At 61.2% G+C, this 20,790-nt stretch overlaps 3 protein-coding genes across 6 annotated transcripts; all 3 read left to right on the plus strand.

Annotated features, from left to right (window-relative positions):
• Positions 1–329: 329 nt before the first annotated feature.
• On the plus strand, positions 330–4,772 carry PAFAH1B2 (platelet activating factor acetylhydrolase 1b catalytic subunit 2). 2 transcript variants are annotated; one of them, XM_026680973.2, is made up of 6 exons: positions 330–513; positions 673–760; positions 900–989; positions 1,760–1,876; positions 2,192–2,314; positions 3,929–4,772. In XM_026680973.2, the coding sequence occupies exons 1-6, from the start codon at positions 479–481 to the stop codon at positions 4,205–4,207; spliced, it is 732 nt and encodes a 243-aa protein (XP_026536758.1). In that variant the 5' UTR covers positions 330–478; the 3' UTR covers positions 4,208–4,772. The 2 variants fall into 2 exon arrangements, with proteins under 2 accessions (XP_026536758.1, XP_087825915.1); XM_087969789.1 differs by having other exon boundaries at positions 384–513; positions 670–760.
• Positions 4,773–6,588: 1,816 nt separating this feature from the next.
• SIDT2 (SID1 transmembrane family member 2) lies at positions 6,589–17,395 on the plus strand. Its single transcript, XM_087969772.1, is given in 28 exon segments — positions 6,589–6,826; positions 7,191–7,312; positions 7,472–7,636; positions 7,811–7,856; positions 8,309–8,410; positions 8,513–8,596; positions 8,937–9,006; positions 9,009–9,035; positions 9,593–9,658; positions 9,931–10,024; positions 10,297–10,373; positions 11,620–11,691; positions 11,844–11,918; positions 12,066–12,116; positions 12,957–13,075; positions 13,555–13,628; positions 13,747–13,813; positions 13,904–13,977; positions 14,053–14,176; positions 14,251–14,368; positions 14,470–14,606; positions 14,929–15,037; positions 15,159–15,235; positions 15,333–15,379; positions 15,496–15,601; positions 15,681–15,791; positions 16,071–16,184; positions 16,629–17,395. Coding segments are annotated over 28 exon segments (2,577 nt in total). The 5' UTR covers positions 6,589–6,640; the 3' UTR covers positions 16,692–17,395.
• A 409-nt stretch (positions 17,396–17,804) lies between these two features.
• Positions 17,805–20,570, plus strand: TAGLN (transgelin). Of its 3 annotated transcripts, none has more exons than XM_026681028.2 (5): positions 17,805–17,945; positions 18,955–19,192; positions 19,293–19,470; positions 19,711–19,813; positions 19,969–20,570. In XM_026681028.2, the coding sequence occupies exons 2-5, from the start codon at positions 19,013–19,015 to the stop codon at positions 20,111–20,113; spliced, it is 606 nt and encodes a 201-aa protein (XP_026536813.1). In that variant the 5' UTR covers positions 17,805–17,945; positions 18,955–19,012; the 3' UTR covers positions 20,114–20,570. The 3 variants fall into 3 exon arrangements, with proteins under 3 accessions (XP_026536813.1, XP_026536815.2, XP_087825916.1); XM_026681030.2 differs by having other exon boundaries at positions 17,855–17,945; positions 18,999–19,192; XM_087969790.1 differs by having other exon boundaries at positions 17,940–18,169.
• The last annotated feature ends 220 nt before the right edge of the window (positions 20,571–20,790 follow it).

Below are 20,790 nucleotides of genomic sequence, written 5' to 3' on the forward strand. Positions count from 1 at the left end.
GGGGCGGGAAGCGGCTCCGGCCTCTGGCACCTGGCAGGAATGCGCCCTTCCAGGCGACTGGGACTAATGACCTCCAGCGAGGCCCCGATCCCACCGTCGACAGCTATCTCCTCGGGCTGTGCCGCTCAGCCGTCGGGGCCTCCGTCCGGACCCCGATCCTCGCTCAGCAACGGGGCCGCCACAGAGCCCTCCCCGGCGGCGCCACATCCACGTGGCCGACAGCTCGGGCGCGCCCCTGGAGGCCGATTGACGTCACCGGGTGAGACCCCGCCCCCAAGAGGGCGCCCGCGAGGAGAACGGGGAGGCGCCAGGCAGCCGGGGGCGGGACTTCCGGCCAGAGCTGCGGCGAGGGCGGAAGCAGGTCATCGCGCAGGCGCGCTGTGTGGCGGCCGGAGCGGGGAGGGGCGCGCCCGTCGGAGCGGCGGGGAGGCTGAGGGAAGGCCGAGCAGGCGGAGCGGATCGTCGCCGAGGAGCCGCCATGGAGGCGCGGGGGCAGTCGCAGTCGCCGGCAGCGTGAGTGCGGGGCGGGCGGGGACGCGCACCCCCTGCGGGCCGCTTCCGCCGAGCCTCCCGCGCGGCGGGGCCTGGGCGGCCGGTTCCCATGGCGACGGGCGGGGCGGCGGAGGGAGCCCCCCCGCCCACGCCCCTCCTCCTCCTCCTCTCTCTCGGCAGGGACCGGATGAGCCAGGGGGACGCCAACCCGGCGGCCACGGCCCACATCGCGGAAGACGTGCAGGGCGACGACCGGTGGATGTCCCAGGTGAGCCTCGCCGCCTCCCGGAACTCCCCCGGGGCGGGCCGGGTCGCCCGTTTCGTGCCCGTCGCCCGGGGGAGAGGGCCGGCGTGGGGAAGCGGAGGAGCCGCCGGTGGCTTCACGCTGCTCGCCTCCTTCCCCGCAGCACAACCGGTTCGTCTTGGACTGCAAGGACAAGGAGCCCGACGTGCTGTTCGTGGGCGACTCCATGGTCCAGTTGCTGCAGCAATACGAGGTAGGCGGCGCTCCCCCCCCCGGGTCCCCTTAGGGGACTTTCTCCTAATGTCCCACCCTTGCTCCTTCGCCACCATGCAGCCGCCTTCCGCCTCTTCGGTTCATCAGCTTTAAATCGAGCAGGAATAAACAGTAAAATGTCCATGAATGAACTTGGATTTCCAGTGGAAAAGCTTGGGTGGTTCTGATTGGAGAAGAGCCGGCCAAGGCTCCCTCACTCCAGCGAAGCCGCCTTAGGGAGGCTGTTCCTCGAAGCTCAGGAGGCCAAATACTGGTGGGCCATCATGTGGAAAAGGTTCTTACCCTGAAGGCATATTGGCAAGCCTTTGTACGAGGAGGATGCCCAAGCAGTTAGGGCACACCTGGTGCCACCTTGGTGGCAACATCTGGCCCTGGGGGACAATGCAGCATCTGGAAATCTCACAGACGGCATTGTGGCTGGATCTCACGATCATTTGGTTGTTTTTTGCAGTGTTAGTTGTGTGGCATAGTGGGAATGGGCTTGGGAGGTTTTCCAAAGACAAACCGATTCCATTCCCAGTCCAGAGAATTTGGTGACATCAAAGGATGATTTCCAAGCCTCCAGATGGAGATCAGGAGATGCTTTAAGTGTTGCCCATCCTTATCTGGATTGCAGATGACCCAGGATGGACTTTTTGCTTCAGCCTGAATAAAATCCAGTCAACCTCTGAATGCTTAACTATATCAATAATTTATTCCTGAAATCCCCTGCCTTTGTTCAAGGATAATTCCTAAAATTCATCATTGCAGATATGGCGAGAACTTTTTTCACCGTTACATGCACTGAATTTTGGGATTGGTGGAGACACTACAGGACATGTTTTGTGGAGACTGAAGAACGGTGAACTAGAAAATATTAAGCCCAAGGTAGGGTGCCTGTAGCAAGAAAGAACAAGAAACCTCCTGTAATATTCTCTTCATCCTCTCTCCTCCCTCTCACCCCGCAACTCACACACAGACTGCCCTTTGCTAGGTTTTGTAATACCCAAAGCATTTCTGTGTTATTTTAATTCAGAACTATTACATTCACAGTCTGATTGATATCTGTGACTGGCAAGGGAGCGGAAAGCTGCTGACTGCCATGTCCTCTGGGCACTGAAATGTGCGCAGCATGCGATGTTTCCTTTTCCTCTGCAGCCGGGTAATGCAGAGGAAATTTTGTCTCTGATCCTTCAATCACAGGTCGTTGTTGTTTGGGTTGGAACAAATAACCATGAAAACACAGCAGAGGAAGTAGCTGGTGGAATAGAAGCCATTGTGAGACTGATCAACACCCGGCAGCCTCAGGCTAAGATTATTGTTTTGGTAAGTAAGAGTAGCATCTTTGGTGCATTTGTATGTTCTTGTTTCTTTTTTAATCAGGTGGAAGGGAAGCATCATAAGAAGAACTGGGGTAGGCTGCTGGTTTTTGTTACAGAAAATCCTTTGGAGAAGCATTACCTTGGCTGAGGAAGGGAACTGGAAGCCTCAGACAATAACTAATCATTGTTTATGACAGCTTAATTTTTGTAAGCATCTGGATAATTTCACAAAGGCAACTCTGAGATGGTCCTGAAAAAGCTTTACGTAAGAGCGACATGATAGTATAATTCTTCATATACTGATTTTGGAAAGACTGAAAATGTACCTGTGGGAGTTTGGGAGACTAGTTTAGTTTAGTTTATTGTCATTGCACCTCGTACAACGAAATCAAACACCATCTTCAGTGCGCATCATGACCATGAAAATAAACACAAACACGCATCCTTCATACTCCACACATTGAACCAAAAACCCGCAATACCACACCAACACTGGTGATACAGTACAATACAGTAGAATTTAAAAGAGCTCCTGCCCTGGGATAGAAGCTGTTTTTCAGCCTATTTGTCCTTGTTTTTATTATTGTCCTGTATTGTCTGCCAGATGGTAATAGTTCAAAACAAGGCCGCCCAGGATGAGGTGGATCTTTGAGAATGTTTTGAACTTTCTTAAGGCAGCAGGAGCTATAAAGCTCTTCCAAATAGGGGAGAGGGCAACCAATGGTCCTCTGGGCAATGGTGTTGACCCTCTGGAGCGCTGTCCTATCTGCCACTGTGCAATTGGCAAACCATACAGAGGTGCAGTCAGTTAAGATACTCTCTATGGTGCAGCGGTGGAAGGTCACCAGCAGTTTTTCATCCAATTGTTGTCTTCTGAGAAGTCTCAGATAATATAACCTCTGCTGGGCCCTTTTGACCAGACCCCCCAGGTCAGGTCCTCTTTTAGGGTAACACCCAGAAACTTAAAACTGGCCACTTGCTCCACTCGGTCTCCATTTGATAAGCAAGGGCTGGATGTCTGATCTGTTCCTTCTATAGTCCACTATAAGCTCCTCATTGGTGTTGAGGACCAAGTTACTGTCTCCACACCACGAAAGCAACCGGGCCACCTCATCTCGGTAGGCAGACTTATCTCCTCCCCCTCCCCGGAGATGAGTCCCACCACTATTGTATCATCTGCAAGTTTAGTAATAGTATTACTAGCATGAGTGGGAGTGCAGTCTTGCACATAAAGAGTATAGAGTAAGGGACTCAACACGCAACTCTGTGGTGTACCAGTGTTAAGAATAAGGGCTGAAGAGGTATGTACCTAATCTGACCCTCTGAGCGGCCAGACAGGAAATCCATAATCCAAAGGCAGACTGAATAAGAAAGCCCAAGGTCCAGAAGTTTAGACACTAGTCAATGTGGGAGAATTGTGTTAAATGCAGAACTAAAATCTAGGACCAGAAGACAACAGGTGCTTCTGAAAGACAAGAAAGGACCAAGGTCTCAGCTTGCCAGAGAGGCCGTGTGTGTCCATGTCCAGACAGCGGACAGAGTGAGGCTAGGCCCGGGGTTGGGGCTGAGCTTTCCCCAAGCATGGGATAACCTGCTGTTTTCCCCTCCCTTGTTCAAGGGCCTGCTCCCTCGAGGCGAGAAGCCGAACCCTCTGCGGCAGAAGAACTCCAAGGTGAACCAGCTCTTGAAGACCTCCCTGCCAAAGCTGGCTGGAGTCCAGCTGCTGGATGTGGATGGAGGCTTCGTGCACTCGGATGGCACCATTTCATGCCACGACATGTTCGATTTCCTGCACCTAACGGGTGCCGGCTACACAAGGATCTGCAAACCCCTCCATGAACTCATCATGCAGCTGCTGGAGGAAACCCCAGAAGAGAAACAGGCAACTCTGGCCTGACAGCCCCCCCCCCCCCCACCCACCGCCCCGTCCCACCCCATCCCAGCGCCATCAGCCCGGTTCTCTTTTCCATGGCACCACGGAATCCTCGCTCGAGGTGCTTTCCATTGTTGAATGTTACTGGGTGTTGTGTTTAGCACTGGAAAGGGGGGCGGAGGGTGGCTGGCCAAAGATGTCCCAGGGCCTCTTTCTTCACTTGGCCTTTCTAAGGGGAACAAGGTCTCTCCCCTGAGCCATTTCTCGCTCATGGCGTGGCGAGCATGGTGGTCAGCGACCTGCGGGCTCGCCTTCCCATTCCTGCCTCCTCCGTGTCCAGCCTGTCCATAGTGCTGAAAGGCCTAAACTCATTGGTCGCATTCACATTCCACTCCCTGGACTGAACAGTAGCTGCTTCCTGAAAAGTTGGAATTGTTTGAAGAGTTTTTATATTTACTGGATTTGGGTTTTTGTTTTAAGTGATATTAGCTGCTTTCTTGCTTTGGCAAACTGGCAAACCAGAACAGGAAACAGCTACCTGTGACAATTGGATACATGTGAACAATTATGTGTTGAGTGAGTGAACACAGTTAACTTGGCTATTTCATTTCTTTTGTTAAAAAGGATGCGATTCCCTTACTGGGAACAGAATGGGAGGTGGTCGGCATCAGAAAAACTTGCCTCTGAGGTGTGTTGGTGCAACACTCTCAACTTGTCCAGGGCCTTGCAGTCTGTCCCATCATTCCCACCCAGGTTAAACCGATGCTGCTGCTGCTGCTGCTTCTCGCTAGGTTGCTGCAGAACGCTCCCTTTTAAGAGCAAAACGCAAGGGCAGCCCCCCAGCCCGCCTTCTCCCACCTTGCAGGGCCTGAGCCTCGCAGTCCAGGGCCTCCCTCTCTGTTTTTGGGTCAGGCTTGCACAAGTATTTGACTCATGCAAGTGAGGCAGGCCCAGGATATTGCAGGTCGGCCAGAATACAGGCCCCTCCGTGAAGCGGAGCCTCTTTCTCTGGGCCTGGTGCAATGAGGTGGTTTCTGAAGCATAAATGCCTCAGCTTGTACTTGGGAGAGATTTTTCTGGGAAGAACTTTCAGTCTTAGATAGTCCGTGAGATTGTGGGAGAAAGATTTTATCCATAAACAGGCAGGGAAGAGGAAAGATACTTCACCCCTCTTTCCCCGAGCAAGTGATGGGCAAGGATCTGCTGCCCCAGTTCCCCAAGCGTGGTTTGATCCCTGAGAATGCAGAGTGTGACCACCCAGATAATTTCCCTCCTCCCCCCCTTCCCCATAGGCCACCCCGGCTGTAGGTCACCCTTTTCCCCAGTTGGCTTTAGGCTTGTTCCGAGAAGGCTTCTTGGTTCAGGGATGAGCTCTTGACCGTGCATGTCTCCCAGCCGGCCATCTTTTCCCTTGCATCTCCCAGCACAAGCTTCCGCTTGACAAAAGCACAAGGCTTTGCTCTGTCAAAGAATTCCCAGAGTGAACCTGCTTCTCCTGAAGTGCTCTGGGTTGGCACCTTGGGGTTGAGTGGGCAGGGCCCGTCTTCCTGCAGAGATGCGCCCAGCCTGAGGCTTGCACTTTGCTTGGTCAATTGGGAGCCATTTCCCAGCTGTGGCTTCTCTTGCACCCAGGCCTTTGCCAGCTGCCTGTGGCCAGCAACACTAAGAAAGCCCCCTGGGATTGGCAGCCTCACCAGAGTCCCCTGGAGGTCCCTGCAGCCTCCTTGGAGCCAGCAATACCTATCCTGCTGCTTCCTGACACCCCACGGAGGTCCTGCCCCTCACGTTCCTTGAGGATTCAGGTTGGCTCATCTGCTGCCGCCCCGGAGCACCACTTGCTTATATAACCAGCCTCCTCCTCCTCTTGGGCTTTTCCTTGGAGTCCCCCTCATCTTGTTCCTGTTTGCCAGTGTGTATTGCACCCCGAATCTTGTCTGTCCTGTAATGTGCAAGCATGGCCTGCTCCCTATTTATTGCAGCAGGTGGGGGAGTGTAGATGAAGGCAGGGTCGCCGTGGCCTTATGTAACCTGCAGGTGGGAAGGGGCTGGCGGAGGGGGAGGCCTGCCTTTCCTTTGGGGGCAGCAGTCGCTCAGGCCCCCCCGCCCCCATCAGTGGCTTCCGAGCGCCCCGGGGATGAATCTGCTCTGGCTAAGCGGCCGGGATGACCGGCAGAGCTCGTTGGTTCAGTGCGTGTTTCCATATAAAGATCCATGTTCCATCCACGGCCTTGTCAGCGTCTCTTTGGGGGGACGGGGGTCTTTTCGCGGCGGCCCATCCGCCGGCCTCCCGAGCGCGCCGCTCCGTCTGGCTGGGGCGGGCAGGTCGGCCGCCCCACCTCCGCCGGCGCCGCGGCCCGCCCTCGCCCGCCTCCCCTTTAAAGGACGCGGCCTCGGCGGCGCCGCCCAGACGAGCGGAGCGCCCGTCCCCGCGGCTGTCGCCCCCGCCGCCCGCCGGCCATGCTGAGGGCGCCGCTGCTGCTGCTGCTGCCGTTGCTGCTGCCCCCCCTGGCCGGGGCCGCGGCCGGGCCGGCCGAGAAGCGCGTGGTGCAGAAGGAGGCGGCCTTCGAGCAGCTCTACGGCGACGCCGTGAACGAGCAGCTGCTCAACATCTACGCCTTCAACCACAGCGTCTCGCGGAACCGGGTGAGGAGCCGCCGCCGCCGCCGCCGCCGCCCGTCCAGTCCGGCGCCCCCTCTGCCCGGCCCCGGCGCTCAATCCGGGCCTCGCGTGGCCGCCTCCGCCCGGGCCCGCCCGACGCGCTGGCACCTCGGGCGGCAGGAAGCGGCGGCGGTGGCGACGCCTCCCGAAGAGGGAGCCCGGCCCCGGGAGCGGGAGTCGCCCGCGAGGCGAGGCCCTTTCGCTCTCTCCGGCCGGCCGCTCCGACCTTTGCCCCGCGCCTGCCAGCTGGCCCCGGGAGCGGTGCTCGGCTGCGCCTGCCTGGCGGGCTCCGCGGCCGGGGTCCCTTGGCCGGGGAGGCTGGGCCTGAGTCCCTCTCGTCGCCCCGCAGACGGAGGGCGTCCGGGTGTCGGTGAACGTGCTGTCCGAGCAGAAGGAGAGGCCGGTGCTCTTCGTGGTGCGGCAGAAGGAGGCGGTGGTCTCCTTCCAAGTGCCCTTAATCCTCCGCGGCCTGTGAGTATCCTGCCCTCCCCGACCTGCCGGGGCTCCTCCGACAGGACGGGCCCTCCAGCTGCCCCTCAGGAAAGGAGGGAAGGCGGCTGCTTTGCGGGAGCCCTCAGCGCTCGGTGGCCCCTCCTGGGAAGCCCCCCATGCCCACCTCCCCGCCCGCAGGTTCCAGAGGAAGTACCGGTACCAAGATGTCAGCCGCACTCTGTGCCAGCCGCCGACCAAGAGCGAGGTGGAGACCCAGTTTTTCTTCGTGGACGTCTCCACCCTCTCAGCCACCAACGCCTCTTACCAGCTGCGCGTCTCCCGCGTGGAGAATTTTGTCCTCAGGTGAGCCGGGCTGACGGTGCCCCAGAAGCCCTGCATGCAAAACGCCCAGCCAGCCAGCCAGGAGCAGCAGCAGCTGCTGGGGTCTCTGAGCCGAGGGGCAGGCGGTCAGTGGGGCCCCTCTTTGGCAGCCCTGCCCGCCCCAACCGCTGCCCCTGCTGGTCTTTCTTCCTGCAGGACAGGTGAGCCCTTCACTTTCAACGCCACAGCAGCCCAGCCACAGGTAGGTTGCCCAGTGGGCAGGGGGTTGCCTGGATGGGAAGAAGACCCCCCCGCCGCCCCCACCCAAGCCTTGGGCACCTCTGAGTTTTGGGCCTGGCTGTCAAACGGCTGGAGGTTGTGTCCGTCTCACCCCAGCGCTTGGACAGGCCTTTCCGTGGTCTTCAGGTCAGGGGTCAGGCAGGACCTGAGGGTGCCTCCCCCGCCTGCCCCAGCCCCCCCCCGCCTGCCCAGTTGCAGCCCCTTTGCTGGGATTCTGCTGCTGCCCTGCAGCACCCGCTGGGGGTTCCCAGGCGAGAGGAGGCCGCTTGGCTTCCCTGATGAGGTGCCCAAAGAAGCTTCCCAGCCTCAAGAAGGGCCCCCAGGGAGCCGCCACAGCTGGCAGGCGGAGAAGACCCAGCAAGGAAGGGGTCACCAGCCAAGGTCCTGGTTCTCCTCTCTTTCCTTGACCCACAGTACTTCAAGTACGAGTTCCCGGAGGGGGTGGACTCCGCCATCATTAAAGTGACATCATCCACAGCCTTTCCTTGTTCGGTCATTTCCGTCCAGGACATTCTGGTCAGTGAGGTGGGGGGTTGCTTATAGGACACAGGAGGCTCCAGGCCTCCTTTGGCCCAAGAAGCTGATTGCCCCTTGCTTGCTTGCTCTCCTGCTGCCCAGTGTCCTGTCTACGACCTGGACAACAACGTGGCTTTCATTGGCACATACCAGACCATGACCAAGAAGGCAGCCATCACAGTGCAGGTACAACTGATTGGCTGGGACCTTTGCCAGTCGGACCTGGGGGTCAGCCCTCCTGTTACCTGGGATATCACGGGCATCAGTTAGCCGGCATTGGTGCTGGTATCGGTTGGCCTGAGCGGCCCATCTTGCCTTGGCTTCTGAAGGAGCCACCTGGAACCACAAATTCAGGTCTCGGGGGGGTCCGTCTGGGTGTCGAGTGTAACACAAGGGCTAGGTAGTAGAAACCAGGGCATCTGGGGGGCAAACAAGGAGCCTCCAGCTGCCCCCTTGGGGGGTCTGAAGATCAGCCATATTTCTGATCTTCAGTCAGAGATTTTCTCCATTCCTTGGTTCTTCGCAGAAGAAGGATTTCCCCAGCCACAGTTTCTACGTGGTCGTGGTAGTGAAGACCGAAGACGAAGCTTGTGGGGGCCTTTACACTACTACCCTTTTTCCAAAGGTATGGGGGGGGAGCTGGACTGAGGTCTGTTTATGGGTTCAGCTCCATCAGGGAGGCCTCGTCAGCTAACTGGCAGGAGGGGCCAGGAAGGCCTCCAGGCACGATGGCCCCTGGCCCTTGAGGGACCTGGGAAGCCAGCCCATGGGGGGAGCGAGGCTGTGTTCCAGAGCTGCTTCCGATCGGAATAAGGGGGTGAGACCAGGGAGCCTTGGAGGGGCAGGAGGGCAGTCCAGCCTGCTGTAACCTCTGGCCAGACTGGAAAGTGTTTTTGAGAGGCCCCGGAAGTCCAGAGTCGTTCTGCCTCCTGGCCTCCACTTTTACAGCTAGCCCAGCATCCCATCTCTGGGGCAAGAAGGTGGCTTGCCTGAGCTCCCCTGAGCTCAGGGCTTGAGGGCCTCCAGGGAGCCCCTGGGGATTAGCAAGGAAGGGGGCTGGTTGAAGGGAAGGGGGGCCCCCGGGACCAGGCCGCGATCCAGGCTCTGCACCGTCGCCAGCGAAGGGGACCTGCGGCTGGGATCTTCTCCAGGCGAGTTGATCCGGGCCTTTGTGCCTTCCAGATGAGCCTGTAGACCAAGGCAACCGTCAGAAAACCTTGGACGTCGTGGTGACCCCTGCTGTCAGTTGTAAGCAAGCCCCTCGGCCGCACATTCCCCCGGTGGAGAAGGAAGGGGAGCAGCTGCCTGCCTGACTCCTCCTGACTTGGAGCTGGCTCCCCGGTACACCCGAGGGGCAGGCAGCCCAGGGCCTGGCGGGCGGGGCTGAGTCTCCAGGAACCTTGGAGTGGTGGGCAGCGGCTGAGAGCGGCCAAGAGGCTGGGAGGAGGGGAGGGGAGGAGGAGGCTTCCTAGCCCCAGGCCTGCCAGCTGCACCAGGCTGTCTCTCTGGCTCCTCTGCAGCTGAGGCCTACGTGGACGGGATTCTCTTCTGCCTGGGCGTCTTCTTGTCCTTCTACATCCTGACGGTGCTCATCGCCTGCTGGGAGAACTGGCGGTGAGTCTGCCCATCGGGGCTCCTGCCCCCGCTTGCTGTCGTGGGCCCCGTTTTCCTTGGCCGCGGAGGCTTGGTCACGGCCGAGGAGGTGGCTCTGCCCTGCCTTGGTGGCAGGGCTGACTGGGAAGGCAGGGCAAGAGAGCCTTCAGGGCGGCAGCGTTCATGCCCCCCAAGGCCCGCTTCTTCCCGGGAGGAGGGGGACGCGGGCCCACAGAGGGGGCCTTCCAGGGAAGGCAGCCGCACGTCCTTTCAGGGGGTCCCTTGTTCAACAGGCGTCAGAAGCGGAGGCAGCGGCAGCTCCAGTTCCTGAGTGCTGTGGACACACCCTGTTCCGATGGGGGCGTACGAGGTAGGGGGGGGAGTCCTGCGGCCAGGAGGGGGCCTGTCCCCCTGTCCGTCTTCTGCTCGGGGTGGCAGCCGCAGGCCTTCTGCTGAGTCCCGGTGGGGAGTGGCGAGGGTGCCTGCTGAAGTCCAGTTGGGGTCTGACTCTTGCAGGGACCAGCCCCTCAGTTGCTGGAGCTCCAGTGCTGAATCAGCCTCACGGGCAGCTCCACAATTCATGGTGGGTTTGCACCACATGCAGAAAATGCGGTCCGGGGCTGCAAGGACCCAGTTGCTGGTTGTGCATGTGACCGGACGACACGCTTAGATTTGGATAGTCTTGGGCTGGGAACTGGCATGCAGAGACTGGAGGGCTTAGAGCCACGTCTCAGAATGGTGGCTTCCGTCTCTCTCGCATTAGGGAGCTGCTTTAGGTTATAAACAATTTCTTCCTTCCTTCCTTCTTTCCCTCCATCCATCTTTCCCTCCTTCCTTCCTTTCTTCCTTCTTTCCTTCCTTCCTTTCTTCCTTCTTTCCCTCCTTCCTTCCCTTCTTTCTTCCTTCTTTCCCTCCTTCCTTCCTTCCTTTCTTCCTTCTTTCCTTCCTTCCTTCCATCCATCCATCTTTCCCTCCTTCCTTCCTTCCTTTCTTCCTTTTTTCCTTCCTTCTTTCCTTCCTTCTTTTCCTCCTTTCTTCCTTCTTTCCTTCCTTGTCATTCCCGTCTTCCTTCCTTCCTTCTTTCCTTCCTTCTTTTCCTCCTTCCTTCCTTCCTTCCTTCCCTCCTTCCTTCCCTTCTTTCTTCCTTCTTTCCCTCTTTCCTTCCTTCCTTTCTTCCTTCTTTCCTTCCTTCCTTCCATCCATCCATCTTTCCCTCCTTCCTTCCTTCCATCCATCCATCTTTCCCTCCTTCCTTTCTTCCTTTTTCCTTCCTTCCTTCCTTCCTTCCTTCCTTCCTTCCTTCCTTCCTTCCTTCCTTCCTTCCTTCCTTCCTTCCTTCCTTCCTTCCTTCCTTCCGGAATGCTGCTCCACACCAAGCTTCCCTCCTTGGTAAGCACTCAGCCCCGCCCCATTCTGCTCCTCTGGCTTCCTGTGCGGGGGGAGAAGCCCCTTCCACTCGGGCAGGCCCTGAGATCCGATGCAGAGCCCCCTCCCCACCCGAGCTGCCCTTCTTGGAGCTCCCCTCCGGATGGGCTGGCCGGTCCAAGGGCAGCCAGGCCCGGGTTCCATGATGGGGCTCCCCGTTTTCAAGCCGGGTGGTGGCTCTTTCGTTGCAGGGAATCCCCCGGAGCCCCTGGACCCGTTCCAGGGACACCCTCCTCTCGGCAGTCAGTGTTATGGGTCCTTCGGTGAGTCCCAGCCCCCCAGCCGGACAGAGGAGGGGGGGTCCTGTCTGTTGGGGTGGGGGCCCTTTCCTCTGCTGCCGCCTGGGCCCGGCAGGTGGCTCTTCCCCCTACCTGGCTGGCAACTCACCTGGGGGCCCCCCGCTCCCCCCCAGCAGACACCGGGTCGGCTGCCAGCAGCGAGAATGTCACGGACAGCCTGCTTTCCACGGAGGCCTCCTCCACTTACGCTGGTGAGGCGCGTAGCTGGCATGCTGGCCCTCGGGGTGCTTCCTCTCGCCCGGCTGCCTCCTGCATGTGTGTGGGGCCCCCTCCAAAGGGATGATGGGCCTGGCTGGGCGGTTTGGCCCCTTTGCGTAACTCTTTCCTTTCTCCTCAAGGGCAAGATGTGTGCCAGCAGCGGCAGAGACACTGGGCAGCCTTTGCAATGGGTAGAGAGACTGGCCTCCCTGTCCGCCTGGCCTCCCCTTCCTGGGCCCCTTGTCTGGCCTGGTGGCTCCCCTTGGCCAGCGGTGGGCCAGGTCTCCCTAGCCGGGGCTCTGCGGAGAAGAAATAGTCCCTTCAAAGTATTTCTCAGCTTGGCAATATGGGCCGTGACTGGAAAGAACAGGGGGCGACAACGGGCATCCCTTCCTCCCGTCAGTGGGGCAAGGCCTGTCCTCTGCACATGCTCTGCTCCAGGCTCTTTCCTCAAGGGTCTCAGGGGGGGCGGGGGGCTTCTGCCCTCCAGGGAAGAGGGAACAGCTGCAGAACAGCTTTGGAAGCCCAGGGCATCCGCCAAGTACCTTTCCCTCAGGACATGGTATAGGCAGACCTGGCCCAGGGGCTGCTTGGCTGGCAAGGGCACCGGCGGTGGGAGGCCAGCCCCCCCCCTTTCCCTCAATGAATGGGGGCTTCCTGAGGGGCTGCCCCTGTGGCCAGGGAGGGAGCCCCATCTTCCCGTCCTGGATCTCCAGCCTCTGAGCCGCCTGCACTTGAGGAAATGCAGCCCCTCAGAAAGCTTGGGGGTGGGGGTGGGCAGTTTGCACGATGGTTCCCCTCCCCACGCGGGGGGGGTTGCATGGCTTCCAATCAGCAGGGCGAGGGTGCTTGGGGGTGGGGGGCTGCTGTTGGGCCCTGTCTCTCCTCGGGCCTCCTGCCCACTCCAGCGCCCAGACAGGCCGACTGCCAGCAGGCTCCAGTCAGTCCCATCGGTAATTGGGTGGCACAGGCTGACTGGCCCCTTCGGAGCCCCCAACCTTCGCCGTAATGCTGGTTTCCGTCTTCGGCAGACCGTTCCCTGGAGAACCTGGTGGGGCGTCCTCGGCTTGACTCGCTCAGCTCCGTGGAGGAGGATGATTACGACACGCTGGCCGACATTGAGTCGGACAAGAACGTCATCCGCACCAAGGTTGCCCAGGGGAGCTCTGGAGCTGCGGGCGGCTATTCCCCGGAGATTAGGAGGATGACCGAGACAGGGCGCTGCTCCCGCTGGCCAACACCGCCCCCCACCCCTGGGGGGCTGCAGCCGCAAAGCCCAGCAAAAAGCGCAGCTCCTGGGGGCAAGAGAGCTGTGGGTCCCGAGGGGAGACCCTGCAGGGCCTGGGGGGCAGCTTGCACGGCGCCTGGGCACGTCCTGCGTTAGCAGGCTGAGAAGGGCTCTGGACGCGCAGTGGGGCCTCGGGCCTCCCCAAAGGTCTGTGAAATTTGGGCCTGAGGGAAGAGCAGGTCGCGGGTGGTTTGAGTACCTGCAGGAGCCTCTTCCGGGTGGCGGCAGGGAGGCGCCAGTTGGAGACGCTGCCGGGTTGGGGCTCCGCGGGGAGGGCGAGGGGACTGGGTGCCTCCGCACGAGGCCGAAGCTCAGCCAGGGGATGCTGGTGTGTCTTGCAGAAGTTCCTCTGTGTGGCAGATCTGGCCCGCAAAGACAAGCGAGTATTGCGGAAGAAATACCAGATTTACTTTTGGTGAGGAAGTTGGGGGGCTGGCTGTGCGTCCCCACAGAGTTCCCCCAGCTGCGCAGGGCCATTGACCAGGGCCTTTAATGGAGAACCCGCCCCCTCCTCTCCCTCCCCTTTGCCGCAGGAATATTGCCACCATCGCTGTCTTCTACGCCCTGCCGGTCGTCCAGCTGGTCATCACCTACCAGACGGTAACGCAACCCCGGCCTTCCCCTGGCAGCGCTGGCCCCCTTGGCTCAAGCCCCCGAGCCCCTGGCCAGAGCCTCCTTTGCCCCCTGCAGGTGGTGAACGTGACTGGGAACCAGGACATCTGCTACTACAACTTCCTCTGCGCCCACCCTCTGAGCAACCTCAGGTAGGAGCTGGGAGGGGGGCCCTGCCCTGCCCCCCAGGGCCCCGGGCCCTGACGCCTCCCCTCCTGCCTCTCCAGCGCCTTCAACAACATCCTGAGCAACCTGGGCTACGTCCTCCTCGGCCTCCTCTTCCTGCTCATCATCCTGCAGCGCGAGATCAGCTACAACCGGGCCTTGATGCGCAACGACTTCCAGGCTGTGGTGAGCAGCGCCCCCACCCCACCCACGAGGGGGGAGGGGCTCCTTTCTCAGATGGGGGGTGGGTCTCTTTGCAGGAGTGCGGCATCCCCAAACACTTCGGCCTCTTCTACGCCATGGGCACCGCCCTCATGATGGAGGGCCTGCTGAGCGCCTGCTACCATGTCTGCCCCAACTACACCAACTTCCAGTTTGGTGAGTGGCTCCCCGCCTGGCCCCCGGGTGGGCGGCCTGAGGAGGGGCCCCTGCCCCCACCTGGCCTCGGCCCAGGCTCAGCCGTGGCTCTTCGGTGGCAGACACCTCCTTCATGTACATGATTGCCGGGCTCTGCATGCTGAAGCTGTACCAGAAGAGGCACCCGGACATCAACGCCAGCGCCTACAGCGCCTACGCCTGCCTGGCCGTCATCATCTTCTTCTCGGTCGTGGGGGTGGTGAGTGAGCACAGCCCCCCCACCCCCGGGGCGTGAATCCTTTGGGGGAGGGGGAGGGAGGAAGGTGCCGGGAGCCCCCAAGATTGCAGGGGAGCCCCAGCTTCCCCGAGAGGAGGAGCCCCTAAAAGTGTTGAGCTGGGCAGGAATTACGTCTCCCCTGCGATCCCTTCTCTCTCTCTCTCTCTCTCTCTCTCACACACACACACACACACACCCACACAGACCCACGGGAGGGAGGCGCTGTGTTCCTTCCCACGGGAGGAGGAGCATTCGAGGGGAGAGACCCCCTCCCCCTGCCACTGAAGGGCTCTCTGGCCCCCAGGTCTTCGGCAAAGGCAACACGGCCTTCTGGATCGTTTTCTCGGTCATCCACATCCTCGCCACGCTGCTGCTCAGCACCCAGCTGTACTACATGGGCCGCTGGAAACTGGGTGAGCGGGTGCAGTCAGGGGTCCCCACCTGTGAGCTCTGCCCTCGAGGGGGCTGCCAATGGCAGCTGGGGTGCAAGGCCCCCCGCCCTCTCGGGGGCCTTCAGCTCTCACTCTCCCCCAGATTCTGGCACCTGGCGCCGGATCTTCCACGTGCTGTACACCGACTGCATCCGGCAGTGCAGCGGGCCCATGTACATGGTGAGAGGGGGCGGCCCCTCCCTCTTCTGGGTGCTCCTGGTTAAAGAATCTCAATTCCTGGAGGCCTCACCAATCCCCCGGTTGCTTCTGTCCACAGGATCGGATGGTGCTGCTGGTCATGGGGAACATCATCAACTGGTCTCTGTGAGTGAGAGCAGCCGCCCCCACTGGGCCAGAGGATGCCTGGGGCTCAAAGAGCCGCTTTAGGGGAGGGTCTTGAGGCTGCTTTCGGGCCTCAGCGACCCCCTTCCTCTCCCCAGGGCAGCCTACGGGCTGATCATGCGCCCCAACGACTTCGCCTCCTACCTGCTGGCCATCGGGATCTGCAACCTGCTCCTTTACTTCGCCTTCTACATCATCATGAAGGTGCCTCCTCCCTCTGGCCAGGGGTGGGGCCTCCCCGGACAGCCCCCCAATGGCCCCCTGACCCGTCCCTTCCCTGCAGCTCCGGAGTGGGGAGCGCCTGCTGCCGGTCTCGCTGCTCTGCATCGTCTTCACCTCCGTGGTGTGGGGCTTTGCCCTCTTCTTCTTCTTCCAGGGCCTCAGCACCTGGCAGGTGAGCCCACCCAGGCCAGGGAGGGCACGGTTGCAGCCTCTCTCGGCCACCGTGGGGGCTGGGGGCCCCAGGCAAGGCAGAGGTGGGCTTCCTCCTCGGGGGGCTTGGTCTGACCCCCTGCCCCCTCAGCTGGGCTCTTGCCCGGCGGTTGCACCTGCTTCTCAACCCTTGCTCAACCCCGGCCTGCCCTGTGCTTGACTTCCCCCCCCCCGTCTGTTGGGAGGGGGCTCCTCCAGCCTGCTGCCCACTTTGACCCCAGCTGCTCACTGCCCTGCACAGAAAACCCCGGCCGAGTCCCGAGAGCACAACCGCGAGTGTGTCCTGCTGGGCTTCTTTGACGACCACGATGTCTGGCACTTCCTCTCCTCCATTGCCATGTTTGGCTCCTTCCTGGTACGCCTCACCAGCCGGCTTGGCTGGGCCAGAGCTGGCCCCTTCCCTGGTACTGTGGGGCTGGCCTCCTCCCCAAGGGAGTGGGGGGCAGTTCTGGGCCCAGAGCCTGGGCCAGACTGGCATTTCCAGCCCCTTTCCCAGCTGCGGGTGGGGCACATATCCTGCCCCCAGGCCAGAGTCTGGTCTCTTTCCTGGGCCATCGCGGGCCTTTAGGCAGGAACCTTTGAGGGAGGTGGCCACACGGAGGAAGCGGCCCTGGGGTCAAGTAGCCAAGCGCTCCGGAATGGGACACCACTTGGCCAGAGCCGGGGGAAGGGGGCAGTGCTGTTGGAGATATGCTCCGGGGAGCCTCATAAGGCGTCCAGATCGAAGCGTGGGGGCTGCCCAGCATTGACCCCCCGCCTCCCCTCCAGAGGCATCTGATGGCGCCGTCTCTTTGCGCAGGTCCTGCTGACTTTGGATGAGGACCTCGACTGCGTCCAGCGTGACAAGATTTATGTCTTCTGAGGAGCCCGGAGACGCCATGGCAGGGAGGCCGGCGTGGCTCACCGGACGGGGCTCCTGCTGGCGGGTGCTGGGGCCGCAGCTGTGGGGCCCCCCTCACCAGTGCCTCCAGAGAGAGTCTGCGGAAGGGGAAGGAGCCTCCGAGGGCCGAGCCAGCCAGGGCGAAGGGCTCCAGTGCCGGCAGGGTTGCCTCTGCGTTGCCTGCAACTTTGGGGAGAGGCTGCAAGCGGAACAGCTGGGCTCCCCTTCAGTGGGGCAGCCCTTGGAAACTGACTCGGCTCCCTTCCTTGGTGCCTGCATTGACCTCCAAAAGCCCCCCGGCCACCGGCTGGGGCAGTGGCTGCCTCCTCCTCTTCCTCCTCCTGCCGCTGCTGCCCACTGGGTGCCATGCAGTCACTGCCCATGGAGAGAGGAAACAAGCCAGTGGATCCCCTCTGCAGCTGAGCGGCCCCTGGGGGGCCTCCCGAGTCTTGGCCCCCAAGCAAGCCAGCCCTGGTTCCCGGGGGGGGGGGGCTTCTGCAGGTAGTCCCCATGGTGCAGGGGGGCAGGAGAAGATCCGAAGGGCCATTGCAAGGGGCCAAGTGCTCCTCTTCCCCCACTCAAAGATCGGGCCTTCCCTCCGTGTTTGTCCCTTCCTGGTTTTGGATTGTGGCTAAGACGGTTTTCCTGGAAAAATGGTTCTTGGTATAAAACACTGTTGAAGAAAATTCGCATTTTGGTCTCTGCAGCTGCTGCGATAAAAGCTGGCCTGGCCTGGTTTTCATTGGATGTGGGGGGGGGGCGTCCCTCAAGCACAGGCTCCCCTCAGGGACATCAGCTCAGCCCCCCCGGTTCCTCTCCGTCTGCCAGGCAGGAGGGCCCACCTTGTCTGGGGGAGGCTGCAGTAGAGCCCCGTTGCTGCCCTGGGGGCCCTCCCTCCCTCCCTCTGCACCCCGAAACGCCTCCTGAGTGACCTCATCCAGGAGGCAGGCGTGAGGTCAGGGCTGGCCCGTCTGGCTGGGGAGAGCTCTGCCAAAAAGGAGAGGCTGTGGGGCCAGCCCAGGCCGAGGAGCATCCGCTGGGACTCAGGCATGCCGAGAATGTCTCCAGGCAAGAACTCTGCTCGACTTTGGAGTCTTTCCCCAAATATGGTGCGCAGCTTCAGCCGCCGAGGAGGGGGAGGGGCGGTGATGTCACGGGCCGGAGGGCCGGAGCCTTTAGCCCTCGCCTGGGGCTGCCCAGTCCTGGCAGAGCAGCATCTCGGGAGTCTCCACAGCTGTAAGTGCCTCTCCAGCCCATTCGGCAGGAGCCGCCTTGGGGGTGTCTGGAGCCCTTGCTTGGCTGGGGGTGGGCTGGGGGGCCATCTGGAAGAGGGGGTGGGGAGCCAAGGCTGCAGTGAAAAGCTGACCAACCCTTCCCTGGTCCCAGTTGAGTGGGTGCCTGGGCAGGGGGCACTGGAAAGCCCGGAGGAAGCAGCAGAACCGCTGGGAAACACGGCCCTGGTAGGCAGGTGAAGGAGGGCAGAGGGTCTGGGGGGCAGGCGACGGAGGCTTTGGGGAAATGGAGCCTATGAACAGAAGCCAGAGAACGGGGGGCAACATTTGCCAAGCGGCCACCACCTCCCTGGCGTTTTCTCAAGGGGCCCAGGGTGGGGCTGGCAGCTGGAAGAGCCTGGAGATTTCGTCCTGGACTCTGGAGGGCAGGCAGGCAGGCTGGGTGCATGGAGGATGGCAGGGGTGTGCCCCTTGTTTCCGGTTTGTGCATGAGGACAGCTGGACTGGGCAGCGCCTGCTTCTACCCACCCTGGGCTGGATCTGGGAGCGCCCCCCACCCCTGCTTGCCTGGGGCTGCGCAGCCCTCTGAAACACCGCCAGCCTCCTTGCCTGAAGGAAGGGCGAGGGGGCAGTTTGGGAGTGGGGCACAAGGACAGAAGACGGCAGGATCTTGGCACGGATCTGCCTCCTTTTGTTGCTGCCAGAATAGGAAAAGGTGCCAAAAGGTGTGATTGGGGCAGGGGGGGGGGAGAGGTCATCCAACTGTGTCTGCTTCAGCTAACTGACAGAGGGGAGCCGACTGAACCGCCGGCCTGGAGCAGCCCTTGTGAAACATCTGGGTGGAATGGAGCAAGAGGAAGTGGGCAGGCTAGGCAGGCAGTTTGGCTTCCTTGTGCCCCGCCCTGCCTGACAGCCGTGGTGGAGGAGGTCTGGGGGGGACCGACGGGAGCCTGAGTGGCCGCCCATTGTCTTGCCTGCCTTCCCTCCCGGTGTTTTTCAACCGCCGCCGGCAGAGCAGCCCAGCTGCCTCCGTCTCCTCACCTGCTGCCTCCCCCAGACCGTCCTGCGGACATGGCGAACAAGGGCCCCTCCTTTGGGCTGAGCAGAGATGTCCAGGCCAAGATCGAGAAGAAGTACGATGACGAGCTGGAGGAGCGCCTGGTCGAGTGGGTGGTGGCCCAGTGTGGGGCCGAGGTGGGGCGCCCCGAGCGAGGGAGGCTGGGCTTCCAAGTCTGGCTGAAGAACGGCATGGTGAGTGTTGGGGCTCCTCGGCAGGCCTGGGGGGGCTCGGGGGGCGTGGAGGCCAGGCCCGGCCCTGGCAGGAGTTGCAGGTGGCCTTCTCCCTCGGCAGATCCTCGGGAGGCTCATCAACAGCCTCTATCCCAGCGGCTCCAAGCCTGTGAAGATCCCAGATCCGCCCCCCACCATGGTCTTCAAGCAGATGGAGCAGATCTCCCACTTCCTGAAGGCGGCCGAGGATTACGGAGTGGTGAAGACAGACATGTTCCAGACAGTCGATCTCTTTGAAGGTGTGGGGGGCTGCGATCTGGGGGGGAGCTTGTGCTCCAGAGCCAGAATTCGCGGTCGCCTCCTTGTCCCAGAAAGGCTGGGCCAGGTGGGAGCCCATCGTGTTCAGAGGAGACGGGGAACCCTTTAACTTGGTCAGACTGGGGCGGGGGGTCAGCCTCCAGCGCCCCCTTGGAAGGGGAGGGGAGGGGACTGTCCCAAGTGGGGCTCTGTCCTCAGCCCAGCTCTGCTTTTCCCTCCAGCCAAGGACATGGCAGCCGTCCAGCGGACCCTCATGGCCTTGGGCAACCTGGCCGTGACCAAGAACGATGGGCATTACCAGGGGGACCCCTCGTGGTTCATGAAGTAAGTGGCGTCAGATGAGCCCAAGGCCTACTGGCTCTGCCGGTGCCGGCTGTCTTTGCCTCCTGGGGAGCCAGGGGCAGAGGCTGCCTTCAGGGAAAGCAGGGCACAGCACGAGGGCTTGCCAGGGAGAGTGGCCAACGCCTTTTCCTCCCCAGGAAGTCCCAGGAGAACAAGCGGGACTTCTCCGACAGCCAGCTGAAGGAGGGCAAGAACGTGATCGGCTTACAGATGGGCTCCAACAAAGGGGCATCGCAGGCAGGCATGACGGGCTACGGGCGACCCCGGCAGATCATCAGCTAAGCCCAGTCCAGCTGCTCTGCTGCCCCCCCAGCTGGCCGGTCTTCCCGCTCTTGCTAACAGCCTGGCAAGCTCTGCCCCACTGCCGCCGCCAGGGGCCTCCACAGGGAACTCCCCCACTGTGCCCCCTAAGCAGCTCCCGGAAGGGGCACCGTGCCCAAAGACTTGTGCTGCTGCTGCTGCTGCTGCGTAGCAACGGGCCGGCCAGGCAGCCAAGCTGCTCCGGAGCCACTGGCCTCTGCATGCTGCCCGCTTCACCCAGCCACCGCACAACCCTCCCGGCCTGCTTTGGCCCCGGCACGCCCCCTGGGGCTGCCGGAAGGCTTCTCCCAACCGCAGAACCGAACTTGGCTGAAGTTGCCCAAGGAGCCTCTCCTGACAGTCCGCCAGGGGCGCAGAACAAAGCTACTATTTTGTACTTTTTTGGGGTTATTCATTAGATTAAAAACTGAATATTTTAGGTTCCTTGGCTACGATTTGAGTTTCTTCTCCTCCGCTGGACCCACAGAGTGTGGCAAACCAGGCCAAAGGCTGACCAGCCCCCTGCTCAGCAGAGGAAGGGACATCGCCGGGCCAGTCAGGGGGCGAGCTAGAGATGGCCCAAAGCCCCTTTCCAGCCCCTCCGGAGGAGGTGGAGGGGAGGACAGGGCGGCTCCTGGGGCACAGAGAGAGCAGCAGGG

This window comes from Notechis scutatus, chromosome 7 (genome assembly GCF_049901735.1).
Source record: "Notechis scutatus isolate UNSWTSFEM ecotype Mainland chromosome 7, rNotScu1.2, whole genome shotgun sequence".
NCBI lineage: Eukaryota > Metazoa > Chordata > Lepidosauria > Squamata > Elapidae > Notechis > Notechis scutatus.